The 17,187-nt window shown below is 40.6% G+C and overlaps 2 protein-coding genes across 2 annotated transcripts; one reads left to right on the top strand and one right to left on the bottom strand.

Moving 5' to 3' along the window:
• Nucleotides 1–703: 703 nt before the first annotated feature.
• Nucleotides 704–3,219, top strand: LOC149010743 (UDP-glucuronic acid decarboxylase 2-like). Its single transcript, XM_089160640.1, has 4 exons — nucleotides 704–1,723; nucleotides 1,896–2,059; nucleotides 2,169–2,243; nucleotides 2,598–3,219. Exons 1-4 carry the CDS (start codon nucleotides 937–939, stop codon nucleotides 2,913–2,915), a joined length of 1,344 nt encoding a protein of 447 aa, XP_089016766.1. The 5' UTR covers nucleotides 704–936; the 3' UTR covers nucleotides 2,916–3,219.
• Nucleotides 3,220–4,271: 1,052 nt separating this feature from the next.
• Nucleotides 4,272–16,259, bottom strand: LOC149010742 (Small nuclear ribonucleoprotein family protein). The gene is made up of 6 exons (XM_089160641.1): nucleotides 16,115–16,259; nucleotides 15,901–15,976; nucleotides 12,215–12,239; nucleotides 5,026–5,100; nucleotides 4,727–4,831; nucleotides 4,272–4,635 (listed from the first exon to the last, which is right to left on the bottom strand). Exons 2-6 carry the CDS (start codon nucleotides 15,903–15,905, stop codon nucleotides 4,519–4,521), a joined length of 327 nt encoding a protein of 108 aa, XP_089016767.1. The 5' UTR covers nucleotides 15,906–15,976; nucleotides 16,115–16,259; the 3' UTR covers nucleotides 4,272–4,518.
• Between the last annotated feature and the right edge of the window lie 928 nt (nucleotides 16,260–17,187).

Below are 17,187 nucleotides of genomic sequence, written 5' to 3'. Positions count from 1 at the left end.
TTCCATCATGTATTTTAGTCTCCTTCGCCCAGGTTCATATGGATCTATACTCTTAATATTTTATCTATTATCTTCCTTCAAACAAGCCGTCACAACGAGATAAAATGAGTATAAAATCGTAAATTCCTCTCAACTTTACCATCACATACTTAAGAAGAATACTCACTTGTAATTTATTTTATTACTGCTATGAGGTGAGTCACCTTCTAGTTATGTGGTGAAGGAATGCGAGTAACGAACGCAAAGCTCCACCGATCGGAGTAGAGGGTGGGTCCATACTTTGAAAAAAATATCTCTTTATTTTCACTACACGTGGCTGGACGAGAGTGGACCTTTAAGTGCACTTTATTTTTGGTAAAAGACATTTTATCTATAAATTGAAACTAAGTAAGAGTTGAAAAGTTCCAGTTCTGATTTGCCTTTATATTTTCGAATATTATTATTATTATTATTATTTTGTTAATTTCGTTGAGAAGAAGCTTTCAATGACTATTATCATATGTGTGAAATGACCAGTTTGCCCTTTTGGACCCCAGTGGGCCTATGGAGGCCTTTGTTCTTAGTGGTCTAGTCAAAATGAACGATAGCAGTTGGCCCAGCAAGGTCGGAACCGACGTCTATGACCTTTCTACCATTTGATGGCATTTTGGTAAATAAGTGATAAATAGAGGTCTATTTAATAAGCTATCACGTCTTAAATGCCAAGACCGAGAAGCACCATTTGCCACGCAGAGGAACCTCAGTTTCCGGCGAAGATTGTTGCACAGAGACTGATGTGCCTGCAACTTCAAGCCATCCCATGTCCTTTTTCCTCCATTAAAAGGGTTTGAAAGATCTGTTTCTTCTCTTCTTCCTTGTAGAGGGTCTCTCCGTGTTTTTCTCCTTTCTTGATTTGATTGAGAAATTCTTCAAGTTTGTTTTTGTGTTCTGAGGAAGATGACTTCGGAGTTGATATTCAGGGGCCATGAGAGCCAACCTCAGGTGGATTTGTACTCGCCTAAACCTCCGAAGCCATGGCAATCTGTGATTCGTCCGATTAGGTATTTACTTCGGGAGCAGAGACTCGTTTTCGTCTTCGTGGGTATGGCCATCGCTACCCTCGTCTTCGCGTTCCTTCCATCTTCTTCCTCTTCTTCTTCTTCTTCTTCCATCCCATCGATGTATGGACGCCAATACGAGCACATCCCTGATGAGTATTTCTCTACATCGGGATCGAATGCGTTATCGCACAGAGTGGTGTATGAGCAGAGAGGGGGTTTTGGGCAGGTCAATTCGGGAGGGAAGGTGCCTCTAGGGTTGAAGAGGAAGGGTTTGAGAATCGTGGTGACTGGTGGAGCTGGGTTTGTGGGAAGTCATCTGGTGGATTTTTTGATGAATCGAGGAGATAGCGTTATTGTGGTGGATAATTTCTTCACGGGGAGGAAGGAGAACGTAATGCATCATTTTGGGAACCCTAGGTTCGAACTGATACGACATGATGTGGTGGAACCACTGTTGTTGGAGGTTGATCAGATCTATCACTTGGCTTGCCCTGCATCACCTGTGCATTACAAGTTCAATCCAGTCAAGACCATTAAGACCAATGTGGTGGGTACCCTCAACATGCTTGGACTGGCCAAGAGGGTTGGTGCTCGATTCTTGCTTACCAGCACCAGTGAGGTCTATGGTGATCCTCTGCAGCATCCCCAGGTTGAAACCTACTGGGGAAACGTGAATCCCATTGGTAACTCTCTCATTCCTCTGCTCTGGTTTTTTTTTTTTTTCTTCTTTCTCCCCACTTTTTCTTGCTTGGATCTGGTCGTACTAGTTTCGGGAATTTGCAGATAATTGAAAGTTCTGGATTTTGTTTGTATATTTGAATGGTATTAACTGAAAAATATCTGGAACAACGACAGGGGTTCGGAGTTGTTACGATGAAGGGAAAAGAACAGCAGAGACATTGGCAATGGATTATCACAGAGGGGCTGGAGTTGTAGTCAGGATTGCTCGAATCTTCAACACGTACGGTCCTCGTATGTGCATCGATGATGGCCGTGTCGTCAGTAATTTTGTTGCTCAGGTGGGTATCTGTTGGGTTTTAGTTTCTGTCTTTCTCCTTGATTGCTTTTTAGTGAATTTTGTTTAAGTGAAGAAGCTCATTATAAGTATAACTCCATTAATGAATGCAGGCTCTGAGGAAAGAGCCTTTGACCGTGTACGGTGATGGAAAACAAACCCGGAGTTTCCAATTCGTCTCCGATCTGGTGAGATTTCATCATTTTCTCATCTCTGTCTGTTTATGCTTTTTTTTTTTTTTTTTTTTTTTTCAAATTGCCATCTATGGATGGTGTGCCAAAGCAAAGTCAATATTTGCAGGTTGGATGTTAGGGGAAAAAATAAATAATTGGAAGGGTCTTTTTCCTTAATTTTTGGAATGGACTGGTGAAGGTGGGGACTGGACTGTGGGCCCCGTTTCTCTCCCCTTCTGTCGTTTGTGGGCTAACCTTATTAAAGCCCCACAAGAGAGAGTAAAATAAAATTGGGGTCTTTCTTGGTGTTCTTAGTAGCTGAAGAGGATTTTTTTGGTTGCTGTGTGGTGTTTGATTTTGTGAACACAGGTGGATGGGTTGGTAAGGCTAATGGAAGGGGAACATGTTGGTCCCTTTAATCTTGGGAACCCAGGGGAGTTCACAATGCTGGAGCTTGCTCAGGTGGTTCAGGAGACTATAGATCCCAATGCAAAGATAGAGTTCAGACCCAATACAGAGGATGATCCACATAAGAGGAAGCCTGACATCAACAAGGCTAAGGAGCTTTTGGGCTGGGAGCCCAAGGTTTCTCTACGCAAAGGTCTCCCTCGTATGGTTTCTGATTTCCGGCAGCGCATCTTCGGCGACCAGAAGGAAGGTGGTTCCACCCAGTCTACCGCAGCTTGATATCTTCATCATCTTCTACAGTACCGTCACTTCATAGTTCTAAAACAGAATATATTATTTAAGAGCAAAAGAGAGATGTTCAGTTCAGTTGGGCAATCCCTCTCTCAAGAAACATTGTAGTAGTGACTGCTGCCCTTTGTGCTAATTTTCTATTGTTTATCTTGGATGGGTTTCCCTCTTCTTTCTTTTGTGGTTTTATCTTTTTTGTAATTCTGTAGTTCTTTCATTCCAGAGATTTTAAGATATCATCAATATAGGTGGCGCCATGCTACCATGGCATGCTCCCAAATGCCAGTTTGCATAATTCTTGTGTTTGATTATCCAGAAACAACAATTCATGATTCCATTTGTAAATTTGAGAGTTCATCACATGACGAACAAGCTTCATCCATTCTCTGTTTATGACTCTTTTTTCACTCCTAGGCAAGGATTAAAGTATCTCACGATACCATACGATACTAGCCGTATGTATCCATGTTTGATAAAAACGGTATATCTCCATACGACTCTCCATTGAATTACACTAAAATACATTAACGATACAATACTCGATACAGAACGATAGGTAATCGTCTCTTAAAATCACCTGACCAACCGATGCGATACTTGATACCGATACTTTAAACCTTGCTCCTTAGTTTTGTATTGCAATGCCAATCAGACAAAGTGGCTTTGGAGTCCTAACACCACAAAAATACAAGCAATGAATGGGTCATAGCCACAGCTTTTATATATGATCTCATACAATCTCTTTGGGTTTTATGGCATCTGTAAGAACTCCCAATCGCTGTTAAAATGTGTTAAATCCATGTGAGACTTGACTCGGGAGAAGCTTTGATGAAATCAATGTCCGCTTTCTTGTGTTTCACCGTGGTTTTTGCACCTCCCTTTTGGTGAGTTTTTTTGTAGCAAGTACTGCCAGAGTTTTCTCCCAAGCCACAGATTATTTGAATGAACTTTTCAGACCATGACAAAAATGGGCCATGTGAATCGCTGGGCCATACTAATGTGGCCATGCCTCAACCTCGAGGAACAATCATTAAAGCGAGTTGCGAGTTTCCCTTCTTTACATGGCAAAGCCAGACACCAACCATCCTTCGTTGCACCTTTTCAAGGATCCAAGGTTTAGATTTCACCGATTCAGACCCTTCAGCAGTTCAGCTTTTGTTGTTATCTTGTTCTACCATTCCAAACTAGCAAACCACCATAAACATATCGCTTTCTGGTGTCCTTTACCATCCGTTGGAAATTCTTATTTAGCAGTGCATCGTAAAAGATATCTTCGGGAGGGTTTTTGGTTACTTGAGACAAATTTTGTGATAACAATAATTTGGGCATGATAAACATCTACCATGATTCTAGTCAAGAAAACTTTTAATGCTACATGTCTACAACAATAGATTCAAGAAACATTCCAGAATGTATCTAAAAGATTAACGCAGATGTACTCTGCTTAACATTACCGACCACACCAACAAAAAGTCTTACAAGATTGCTTATAGCCCAGTGTAATCCACCTGAAAGTGTAGTAACCAATTCTTACCATTACCAGTCTGAGAAACGCCATTGAGTCTGGGAATTTGAAATTTCACCATAACCTCTCTCACTTAGGATTCCTGAGTACAATAATAACAGAGTCTCCACGAAGGAACATTTTGCTGATGAACCTATCCTTGTTAACTGGTTGAGCTTTCTTCTTGCCTTTACCTGTCTTTGGTACCTTCAGAAAACCAGATGATCTAGTCAGTTGCAATTATAGTCAAGAAAGCAACAAGATAGGGATGTGTGGTAACTCAATTCCATCTACCAACCTCAGTCCACATCTCCCTGACATTTTCTAGAACCATATTGCAGTGCCGGTCAAACGCTCTCACACGGCCAAGCAGTTTCTTGTTGTTTCGGCAATTAATAAGGACCTACACAGGAAAATTCAGAAGAGAAAAGTTCAATCCAGCACAACGGAAAACCTAATAGACTTCAAAAAGGTTTCGAGACTGATGAATCATGCATGAATCTCGAGCCTCAGGTATGCGTCTATGCATCATATCATATCGGAAGAATCAGCAGGCATAAAACCTGAATCAGTACAAGGATATATAGTCTTGCCTACCTGTGTATTATTTTTGACACTCATCATCAAAACAGAAAGAGGCCCTGTGTTAAACTCCTCTTCTTCATTCTTGGCCTGTCATAGACATTTTGAGCAAGCACTTCAATCATTAATGCGATAATTTTGAACAAATAGAAGTATATTTTCAAGCACAGGCAACACATAGATTCTTCCTTCATAAGGCCCCCTTGGGAGCAGTTGGGTAACACATGCTATTAATAAAATACAATGGGTAACCAGATAATTTAATAAGAAAATGATTTTTTTTTAAACCATAGCAAGCCAAGTATAGGATTATCAATGTGTCACAGATATCCAATGAAATCATAATGCCTACATACACTCGACACATCAAATGGACCATGCAAGGTCAAAGAGACCACATACATCCAAAGGTTCAAAATGTTTGTTCCAAATCATAGTCAATCCAGTTACACAATTGCCAAAGAATGATATACAGTAAATAGAAATAGCAATCCACATTCCTTCTCATCTCACAGAGTCCTCTATCTGGTTCAGCGTGTGGATTTTATGAATAGGATCTCGTACACGCTTACCAATCTATGCACCTTTGTTATGCTCTTAAATGAATAAGGTTCAGGTGACAGAAAGTCACAAGCATGAAGGACGAACTTGTCACTACCAAAAGGTGATATAGTTCATGAAAGTAAAAACTGAATGCCAGATAATGCAGAGGGGAGAGTAAAGCAGATTATATCATGCTTACCCAAAGAACCTTCCAAAGAAAGTTTCTATTTTTATCAAGTGAAATATCTTAGCATCATACTGAAACAGTTGATGACAGATAACCATAACAAGAACTCAGGAAAGTGGCAAAAATACTACTATCTACTACTTAGCCATAGGAGGACCACCTATTACCCTTCTACATTTGTGGTATTTACAGTGGTTATCAGAATTTGAAAGAGTTAAAATGGAAAATCTCAAATGCCAAATGCAAATCACGGTAACTGGATCTGAAATATCAGAAGCAAATTAACCAGCCAATCCAGTGAAATTCCTTTGTTTGAGCAAAACCAAAAGAAAAATTGATACAAGTTAAACTATTTTGTAGAAACACACAAACATGAACATCTGTCAGCAGGCTTCCCTAATAAATTCTTAGATTTTGCTTCGATCTCTGCATGCAATTAATTCAAAGCTCCTTCTAAGCTCACCACAAACAAGGATATACAGAAATTTTTAACTCTGCCTAACATGGCTTGACAACTATAGGAAGGCATGCTGATTTCCAACAAGTTAAACCTAAATGAAACTGAAAATAAAAATTTAATAACTCATAACACATCACTGAATCCTACGAAAACTCAATTTTGAGAACCAGGAAATGTAGTTGTTATCACTGATTGCGGTGGTGCATAGATATGAGGCGTCAAAAGGCCATGATCATTGGATGAGTCTGTCTGAACAAAGATGGGTAAATAGGCTTTAATTTTGAGTCAACGGGTTATACGGATCATGGGGTCACTCTCTTTTAGGTTTCCAAATAGTAATAAGCCAGTTCTATAAACCAAAATCAGAAGGATTTGGAGAAACACAAAATTAGGTGTTTTGTTTCAATTTTCACGAGGTGAGTCAAAATAGCACTTTCCTTAACCTTGTAAGACACCATTCTAATTATGTAATTTCTATAAATAAAGGGAGGGTCTTGGGGTTCAAATATAGCTTCTGCTTGTTAGCTGATTTGTTAGCCGACATTGGTTGTCCATATTCGAATCTGTTTCCCTCTTTCTGCAAGTAACTAATTTCTGCAAACACACTGATATTTCTGGCCACTTCAGTTTCCTATTACAAACCTTGTAATCATTTTGAGTTTGGCAAGCAATTCTTGTTCCCGTTTTCTATTTTGCTAGTTATTAGTTACTAAGGGTCATTCCAGTATCATCTTTCATTTTCATTTTCTGAAATTTTTTTAGATTTATTTTTTCTGTTTGGTATCATTATTCAAACTTTGTTTTCTTTAAATAAATGGGGGGGAAAAAACCAGAAACCATAATACACTCAAAAGTATATTATGGAATATAGGCAAAAACAACTTTGATCATTTCTGCAGTAGCATTTAATTGCCCCGAGCACTGAACAGACCTTTTTCTAAGGCTAAAATAGTAAAACTACTTTTACAAACCTACCCTCACCCCAGTGTTTTTTCTCTTATTCCCTCGTCTCAGAATTTCTATCTCTTCTTTTTTTTTTCCAAAATCCACTGGTGCCTGGCTATTAAAGCTCTTCGGCCATGTGTGGCTTTCTTGGTAAAGGATTCCTTTAGTTTACCAGGCATGGAACAATTCGACCCAGTTAATTCAACCTGCAGGTATCTCTTTCACATATTGCCATTGATGATAGACGAGAGTTTTCAAGGGTTGGACCTGTGCTAGAAGTTGGGTGCTATTTGGAAGGTAGATGGGTTCCATGAGCAGGAGTTCAAGGGCTTGCATTGGAGGGCATGATGTGCTTCAGCAATAGAAATTTCAGAAGGGGATTTCAGCCAGAGTGGTTCAGCAGCTGGCAGGAAGAATAAATGCTTGATGGTGCTAATGGTTGCAAGCAGGGTGACTCAGTGATGGTTCTTGCTGGGGTTTGATGATGACATCGTAAGAAGAGTATCAGGTTGCAGCAAGAGCTTGATGTGATGAGTGATCAATCTATTTGAACCAATTCATTCCGTACTCGAGCTTGAGGCAGGTCTGCTTTTTTACTTAGCCTGACCATCAATCTTAACGTACTTCTAACCTGCTGAGCAGATCTTTCTCAAGCTTCAGATTGATTACCCCCGAATGAAATCTACTAGATTTGATTTTGAACCTGATCTGCCTTACCATTCACAGTTGCTCAATGTTATACATTTTCTTTTTTTGGGGCAACGTTCTAGAAAATTTTTGATGTTATATAGTCCATATGCACCCCTAGGAACAAGCCCCAAAACCACCCCCCAAGGTTGTGGGATGCTGTGAGAGGCAGCCCGGTCCAATGATGTGGCGAGTTTTTTGTTGATGCCCTGGAGCATCCCTTAACACAAACCAGTATAAAGAGGAGAATTTATCAAGACAGAAAGAGAGGGAGATCACTGTTCATGTGAAGCATACCTGAGTGAGTTCACATGAGCAGTGATTTGGGAGCAAGTACAGACATCTGATGTGAAGATTAGCAGCTGGATATTGGCTGAATGTAATGTAAAAATCTGCTGCCATTAGTTTGGTTTCTATTTTTAGTTTTAGAATTAGAAAGTATATTTCATTTATCAAAACAGTCTCTCAGCAAAAATTGCTAAGGTAAGATTGTGTACGAAATTTGCCCCCCCCCGGGGGAACTGCTTGTGCAGAAGCCTTCGTCACTGGGTTCAACCCTTTAAAGCATATCCTATTTCATCGAATACAATCTTAGGTAGTATATAATTTCAGTTTGTTAAAATTTTAGGAGGTTCTGCTTAAAAGTTCATATGAAGTTTCTATTTTTGAGACTTTATTTTGCAAAGCAGTGGCCAAGCTATAACTAGGCCCTTCATGTGCAACAGGAGAAATCAGATTTGCAGACCATGTCGTCATCGTGTTAGAGAAATCAATGTTCAACAACTGAGATAATTGTAGGCATGGGATGAAATTCAAAGATTTTGGATGTTTCGAGGCCCTTCCTCTCTTTCTCTCTCTTCCTCTTCTCCTTCTCATCATTTGATGTCAGTCTTTCATGTGTAAACATGCCAGGGAAGAACAAAAGGAAAAAGGAAGAGAGAGAAAGAGAGGAAGGGTGCAGCAGGGTGTGATATAAAAAAGGAAAAAAGAAAACAGTTCTAACTATTTAATTTGGTTTTCATTATCATATTGATCCTGGCTGCAATTGATCTCCAGTGGGTTCCTGGCTCAAGTTTGACTTTGCATTAATTTACTTATGAAAATACTTACGTTCCGTCCAGCAGATCCTCTAGAAATTTTAGGCCACTGTTTGCTCTTGCAGCAAACTATGCACAGGGGCTGCAGTGGCTGTAATATAAGTTCACAGTGACGCACAGCAACTGGGCGTGGGTTGTGCGGGTGCAGGGGTTGGTGCTTGCAGGTTGCAGATGGCCTCAGGGTTGCAGCTGCAGACGACCCACAACAATGCTTTGGCTGTTAGTTGCAACTGAGGTACTCTTTCCCTTCCAAACAAATTTGCAGTTGCAGTTGCTCTAGTTGTTGGTGACCGGCAAGACGTTTTAGTGCCTTGTGATTTATGAACGCCTAAAAATATTAAGGTCCTAGGAATCATTTTTAATCTGGAAAGCCACCCCCGTACACTGACATTACATGAAGAAATTACTAAAGATTGGTGAAGGACGAATCCCTTCATCTAAAACTTCCATACACGTGTTTTGGGCTCCTTTTAACTTTCCAAGGTTTGGACTTCTTCTCCGAAAATATTTACACCTAGGTAGTCATAAACAGTTTTTCATTCACACTCTATTATGCCTGATGTTTACCACACAGTTCCCACTTTTTGATGGAGTTTTCAGTAATGAATTTCTTTTCCCTAAATGGGCCAAAAACAGAATGAAAGGTGACACCAGAAAGACCCTAAATCTGGACTTTCCATTTCAGTAAGTTGTGATTCACAGAATATCCCATAAATGTAGGATAAACATGAAGATAATTGGGTGGGGGGAAGGGCGAAAATACTGTTCACGTGAATGGTGTCACAGCCCCTAATTTTGCCTTGGCTTGAATGCTACCAGAAGGTTGTGCAGCCCATGAACAGATCATGTGAAGACTATTAGAAGGCACAATTTTGTCTGTGTGAGAGTTTTCTTTTCCTCCCTTGTTTTGTTTTAGAAGCCAGAGATATAAAGCCATAGTAGCTTCTAGATCTTAATTCGTTCTATTTCTAGTCACTAATTGCTAGGTTACTAGTTTCCATAGTTGTCACGGCGACGAGGCGATGCAAGGCGGTTTAGGCTAATTGAGGCGATGAGTCGACGAGGCGCCCTCCGAGGTGCTTTTGAGGCGTTTTAAGTGAAATTTTTAGTGTACATCTCATTCACTCTAAATCTATCATATCTTATATAATAAAAAGACTAATATCAGACTACCTCAAGTCATCCAACATACTACAAACCACACATAATAGGTCCTAAATAAAAAGTCGCAAGAAAAAAGGAAGAGAAGAAGTTGCTTGTCACTGACCACTGCTTGCCGGAGTGTCGCTGCACGAATGGAAGAAAAGAAGAGAGAAAGAGATTAGGGATTAGAGTGAGAGTGAGAGTGTGAGACTTGAGTCAAGAACTTAATCTCTTTCAATTTTGTTTGTTTTTATTTTTATTTTAACATTTGATCACATGTAGCGTCATTATACATATGCATATAGGTTCAAACAATAGATACTTTACAATCGGAATCTAATAAGTATTTCAATATAAGCCTTCGATTAGGCATCTTTCTCGTGATTTAAAAAAGAAAGAAAAAAAACAGACACTTTATTGCCTAAAAATAAGGCGACGCCAATTTGAGGCGCTCCGAAGGAGCCCAGACGCCGAGGCGACGATTAAGCGACGCCTAGGCGACGCCTTGACAACTATGCTAGTTTCTATATCTTTTTGAACCAGCCTAAGTTATTAACAGGCCCCTCATTTTAAGTTTTAAAAGCCATAGTAGCTTCTAGATCTTTTTAGTGTTTTAGTGTTTGAACCAGCCTAAGTTATTAACAGGCTTTTGAACTTCTTGCCATGCATGAAACAGAATAATGGGAGATCCTCCGGGGTTCAACAGCTGGGATAGCTGGAGGTCCAGGCTGAGAGAGCCATTCCCCTACCCCTTCCATCTTCCATCTATTATCTTCTTTCTCGTGTCTCCTTGACTCCTTCCTTGCAATGGAATTCTGGTTGGCTGCTACAGCTGGATTAATTCAAGTCTTGGAAAACTTCTATTCGAAGGTAGCTGTTGCTGGAACCAGAGACCATTCTTCCATTTGCTGATCTGAACCATCAATAGCCTCCCTAAACCCTGAAGTGGGACCTGTTCTTCTTCTCTGCTGTTAGCCATTGAGGACCCTCCAATTGATGAGCCCTATGAGGGTTGCATCAGGCCACAAAGGAGACCATTCAATCCCAAGCTCCAACATCCACAACTAGATGGATTGTTCCACAGTCATCACCTTCTGATTCTGAACCCATGTTCCACAGTCATCACCTTCTGATTCTGAACCCACCTTCTATTTTTAACTCCACCATTATACATTCCATTATATCCATCAGAATTACACTGAACTTGCAGCAGATCATCACCACCACAAGGCCTCCACTTGATTCAAATTTGAGCCCCAACTGGTGGCTTGTATGGCTGACAGGGTTTTAGTTTCTATCTTGAGAGTTGCTGCCAGATTTTCCAATTCAAAAATAAGTCACGTGAGATTTCAGCATCATTGCTACTCCATCCAAGCCTTTTGAAGGTGTCCTCACAACTGGTTTGGCTAGAGAGTCTCACTTCCTAGTTTCAGCCTAGTTGCTAATCACAGTTGTCAAGACAGGACCTTGGCATCCCAGCTATCAATGCCACCTTAGTCACTTTGGTTGCCTTGTCGGTGTTGCAAACCTATTTAAACTTTCAATCCCCTTGACTCACCTAGACACCGTGAAAGCTTGGTCACCATTTTGATTTAGGGGGTATTATTGGGGCTAAATCATCCATAATTTAGCTTACATCAAAATATCTTCAAATCTGACCTTTATATCAAACATTAGGACACTTTCTCATTGACAATGGGATCAAGTCCCGGAATGAAAACCATTCTCATATAACAGATGCTGCAACACATGGAATCAAATCTCCCTTGGATTTCATGTGTAGCAGAAACTGAACCATTCTTGACAAATAACCATCAGACCAGAATTTCACACATGACTGAGTTGTTTAATAGAGTTATCTGGTTTTTCCTCAATTCAGTTTTGTGATCTCATCATAAGCTGAACTCTCACTGAAATTCACTAGTTTGAGAGTTGCAATACCTGATAACACATGATATGGAATTTATGGAAGAAATAATGCTGGCGATCAAAGCGACAAAAATTTTATAACAAGAGAGGCTCGCAAAATAAAGCCATAACAAAAGAATATGAAAAGGAACAGATGTAAGGTATAACTAATCACAAGATTATAGAACAGATAACAAGGAGAATCAGAAGAAATAGCCGGACAAGAGAGCTTACAGTGACATCCTCCTCTGTAGGCCGACTGGAAATGCAACAAGAAAAAGGAAATGAAAAAAGAAAGGGTCAGAAGAATATATGATAAATACATTAACTTCTATTTCTGCATATCAGCTACCCATGCCACTAAGAAAAAAGTCTATATGACACCAAATAAATGCATTCATGCATAGACGATATGCCCAGCTCCCCCAAAAGTTACATCATCAATGAACATACAACCCCAGAAGAACCTGAATGGAACTATTTAACACAAGATGACCCCCCCCCCCGCCGGGGGGGGGGAGGATTAAAATTGCCTACAACAGAGTGAAGGCCAAAACACCCCTGAGCTGAACAAACAATCTACATTGCAACATGACTTTTGGAACAACCTATTTAGACAACTATGATCCCTTTCAGCTTGAGAAGTGACATCCATAGGTCCTCAGTCTTAAGTCACACTTCCCTATTGTTAAGAGTCTTTTTAATCCATTCTACAAAATGGGGGAGGCTACACAAGGCAAAGATGTTTAAAAAAATGTATTATCTTAAGGTAATGCAGAAACTTCATCATATCATAAAGAAACTAAACATAGTTAGGTTGAATTCCTTAAAAGCAGAAACTTATCACTTCTGTTTTGAATTCCTTAAGCAGACACTTACAGCTTCTGTTGAACTTAACCCAGCAAACTAGACATAACAATGCTTATAGCAAACTATGAACCATGCTGCTTTATCAGCCATATTAAAAGTTCTTACTTATTTAGTCAAGATGACAAGCACTAAATGCCCAATCCATTTACTTTCCCTTTTCCAATGTCTTTCTCGAACAGTTTACAAGTCTTTTCTAACTAATCTTTCATTTATTAGTTTAATTTGGATCCTCCCTTTCAAGCTGGCATCAATTTGGTACCAGAATAAACTCCATTTTCTGTGCTGAGCACATCCATAAAGTTAACCAGAAATCAGGAAGCACACCCAACAATGAAGCACCTAGAAAATGATATCACCAATTGAAAATTAAAGATCGAGTTCCTTCAAAACAGTTGAGAATGTTACAGTCATGATGAGCATTTAATGCCCACTCCACTTTCTCCACTCTACGGATGTCTTTTTAAACATGTCTTTTGTCAAATGCTCTCTTTCCAAGACATTTTCATTGGTGCTTCTCGAATAGCTATACAAATGGCTCTTCCCCTTCCCCACCACCCCCAACCCCCCCCCCCCCCCATTTATATGTAGAGATTCTTTTTTGTTTACACCCTTCAAGTATCAGGAAGTTTGCAACCTTATTTTCTTACCCCTATTCCATTTCTATTTCCAAACGAGGGGAAAATAATAAAGATTCACAGTTTACACATGTACTATAAAAATGTATAAGAAAATGACAAATTTTGATATGACATAATGATAAGGCACCCTGAAATGAATTTTGAAACCATTCTGTACATCTAACTTAAGGAATTTTTTGGAATGGCAGAATCAACAGCCATTCATCTCCAACCTGGGATCCGCACACCATCATCTCCCAAATGGAGTCAATTAATGTGTCCACCAAGTCTACCTTCTTTTGTTCTTTTTAGACCATCATAACTTCAAAGGTGATCAAACCTTCATGAATAGTATCAAGCTGATTGCATGAACTTTGCCGAGAGGAAGAGAATTACTAGTTGTTCATCAAAATTTCTTTTGTCTCCTCATATGTGGTAGGTTCACCACACTGATGGTACAATATTTCCTCATGTTTACACATCACTCCCTTTTTGGTCCAATCAACCTCGCACGAGCCATTGATGTAAGCAACAAAAAGCCCACAGAAAGAGCAGCAAGAGGGCCCAGCAGCGGAACCCCTAAGCGGTATTTTTGTCTATTTTCTTTAATTTTGTTATGTTATTGGTAGGGTTCTTAATTAATTATAGAATCCCAACTGATCTTTTATTTTAAGTTGTAGTTGTCTAGTCTAATTGGGAGTCCCAAATCAGTCTAGTTTGGGTCTCCTAGGTAGAGTCCTATTTGGAATCTGTGTAGAGTCTATAAATTCCCATGTCCACATCTGCAACAATCAGTTTTGATGAATGAAAGAATGAAGAATTTACGGCCAAGAGGTATCGAGTAGGCTCGTTTTGAAAAGGACCCTGCAGTTGTCCAAGGAAGCTTTCTTGAAGCCTGTGATCTACCTGTACACTCCAGCAAGCAAGTCCAGCCCCTGCTTCGTCAAGAACCTGCAGATCAGTAGGTTAAAAACCCTCCCTAACCCCAACCCTAATTTATTTTCCTTCTCCATATCTCCCTCTACGCTGCGGCAGCTAATTTCTGCAATTTCAGATCAAGAAACCATCAAGAACCTTCCTGGCCATATTCGGTCCAAGAATTCAACCTAGTTCAGCCTCTTAGACTACCCAAACCCTTTGACCAGCAGTACCAGCCCAGCCCATCCCTCACCTTCAAAACCCAAGAAACAGTACCCAAAGCCTTGTGCAACCAAGAAAAGAAAGAAAGAGAAAGAAGAAAGAAGGTTGAGCAAGAAGCCTCCCCACCCTTGCCAAGCTTCCATTAGCTCCATTCGCTCAATTTTGAACCCTATTCCAGTCCCACTCCAATTTGTTAAACCCTAACTCTTTTTCCTTCTCAACCATTCTAGGCTTCGGTTAACCCAAACTTCCCCTAAACCTTAGACAAGCAGAATCAACCTAATTAGAGGCTGCCAGGACCCACAAAACCTTCCCATCCCATTCCCAAAACCCTAAAAGTTTACTGAGAGTGAAGGTGTTATACCATCACGAATCCCATCCTCCTTGGTTACATCCGCCATTTTCATCTTTCTCTCTTCAAAAAAGGCAAACCACTCAAAGTAGTTATCCAAAGTGCACACCCATTCAGACAATATAATTGGAACCAGTCTTCTTATTATATTCCTCAAGTGCAAGCTTGACTGTAAGCTTGTCACCCTGTCATCTAGCACCAAAGTCTGAAGCTTCTTCGACATGCAAATGTAATAGACATAGAACTCTTGATTTAGAAGCATATAAGGAGGATTAGGACAAGGTGGAATCTCTCCAAAGTTTGTTGTCCAGAACACTATTCAGCACATGTACCTTTCTTTCCCACAAAGTCAAAGGTTGGAGAGTTTCATTAGCAAATAACAGCAAATGGTAAAGCAGGTTCAAAGTTGGAACTAGCATCAGCAACCAGTTCTCAAATACCATACAATGCAGAGCAAAAACTAAGATCCATTTAACCCAAAACAGAAACCTCCTCCCCAAACTAAACCGTAGTTTCCATACAGGACCAGCTTGATTTGGGCTGGCCTCCCATCCGACTGAAGCAACTTGTTATGTGTGTATATATATAGACACATAACAAAATTAACGCTTCGGATTCACAACTAGTGGGCAAATAACACTGACCAAACCCTTGCTATTAACAGATGTAAACAACATATTCACTTTCTTGTGGCACTAATTAAAGTAGAATAGCAGGGATAAAACATCATATGAGCTCAGCACACGCGATTTCCCCAATAACTGGAATCAACTACCGTATCGCGGCACACAGCTAGTACTAAATTCCATTAAAAAACCTATATATGGTATAACTTATGCATGGAGAAGAAAAGAAGAAGAAGAAAAAACGCTCAAAGGAAAAGCAGGTAGCCGAGCAAGTATGCAACTGTCAACTATGTAAAGATACCAGTTATTTCATACCTCATCTTGAACTTTAGTACCTAAACTTTAGCAGATCAGACACTCCCGATAAATTGTTTCAGATTCTGCCAGTCAACTAAAATAAAACAACCGACCAAGAAATTAGGGTCTCAAGTAAGCAGAAGAAAATGAAATCAAATCCAAGTGGAATAGCTTTGCAAATGAAAATGTTAGCTCGGAAATGAAACCCTAATGTGGTTACCAGAGGAAATACCTGTAAACTGCAAGGAGAGAACAGCTTTTGAGAGAAGCGGGTTTATAATTCGAGGTTGAGGGTTTTAGTTTTTCAGGCCGGCTCCTTTTCGCGCTCTTACCTCTTGGTAGGATAGAAATTCGGAGCTCCCGTGATATCAACGGTGAAGAGCATCGTTAAGTGTACTTATATCTCCTTAATCAGGTTTATTATCCTGGTTGGATCGGCCAATTTTGCTTGGACCGGCAACTTTTCAATCACCGCTCCACCGGTCCCAATACCAATGCGGCCCTCATTTCCTCCGGAATGAACGAGGGTAAAACTGTAAAAGAGTGTATTAAAAGCAATAGTTTTTTGCAAGGGGCCCACTTAAGTTGATAAAATTGTACAGCGCCCACTTTTACCATTTTGCATAATTTCAAGTTATCCACCCTTAAATGTCAGAGAGCTTCAACAGTTAAAGTTTGTTGTTCAATGACTCATATACTCGACGGATGGCGGAGAGGCTGCAGGCCCCGCCCCCCTTGGCTACCTCCCGGGGTGCTCCCGCGGCCTCGGCGCTGGTGGAAGTTCTTGGAACACATTGTTTGGTTTTCCTCACTCACCTGGTTTGCTTTTCCCGGCGGCCTCCTGGGTTACCCCACCGTTGGTGCTGGGGTGGTGTTTGATCCGTGCTCGGGTCCATGGAGCCTGCCTTTTTCTTTGCCCTTCGTGCCCTGGCGTGATTTCCTTACTCTTGGTCTCGGATTTCTGGCGTTCGGCGGGGGGCGCTGGTTTTCCATTCGGGATTCTCTCCGTTCGGGTTTAGCTTGGTGCTTTGTTTTCGGGTTTGGGGGGGCTCGGGTTTCTGGCCCCGTTGTCCTGGTCGCTTGTGGTTCGATCCGGGTTCTCTTTTCCCGGTCGTTCTTGCTGCCTCTCTAGGTTCTTCCATCGTGGTCTGGTTGTTTACTTTGGCTCTTGCATGTTTTGGGGCCGCCTCTTGGGTGGATCTTTGTTGTGTGGTTCCGTGAGGATGAGTGGGCGGCTTGGTACTGGCGGTCGCGGTCGTGTTTTTTGCTATTTCCGGTTGCTTGGTGGAGGCTTTCTTCGATGGG

The sequence above is a fragment of the Hakea prostrata genome, chromosome 7, assembly GCF_041222555.1.
Source record: "Hakea prostrata isolate BN-2017 chromosome 7, UWA_Hpros_2, whole genome shotgun sequence".
Classification (NCBI taxonomy): domain Eukaryota; kingdom Viridiplantae; phylum Streptophyta; class Magnoliopsida; order Proteales; family Proteaceae; genus Hakea; species Hakea prostrata.
This window is presented reverse-complemented; position numbering and strand designations above follow the sequence as displayed.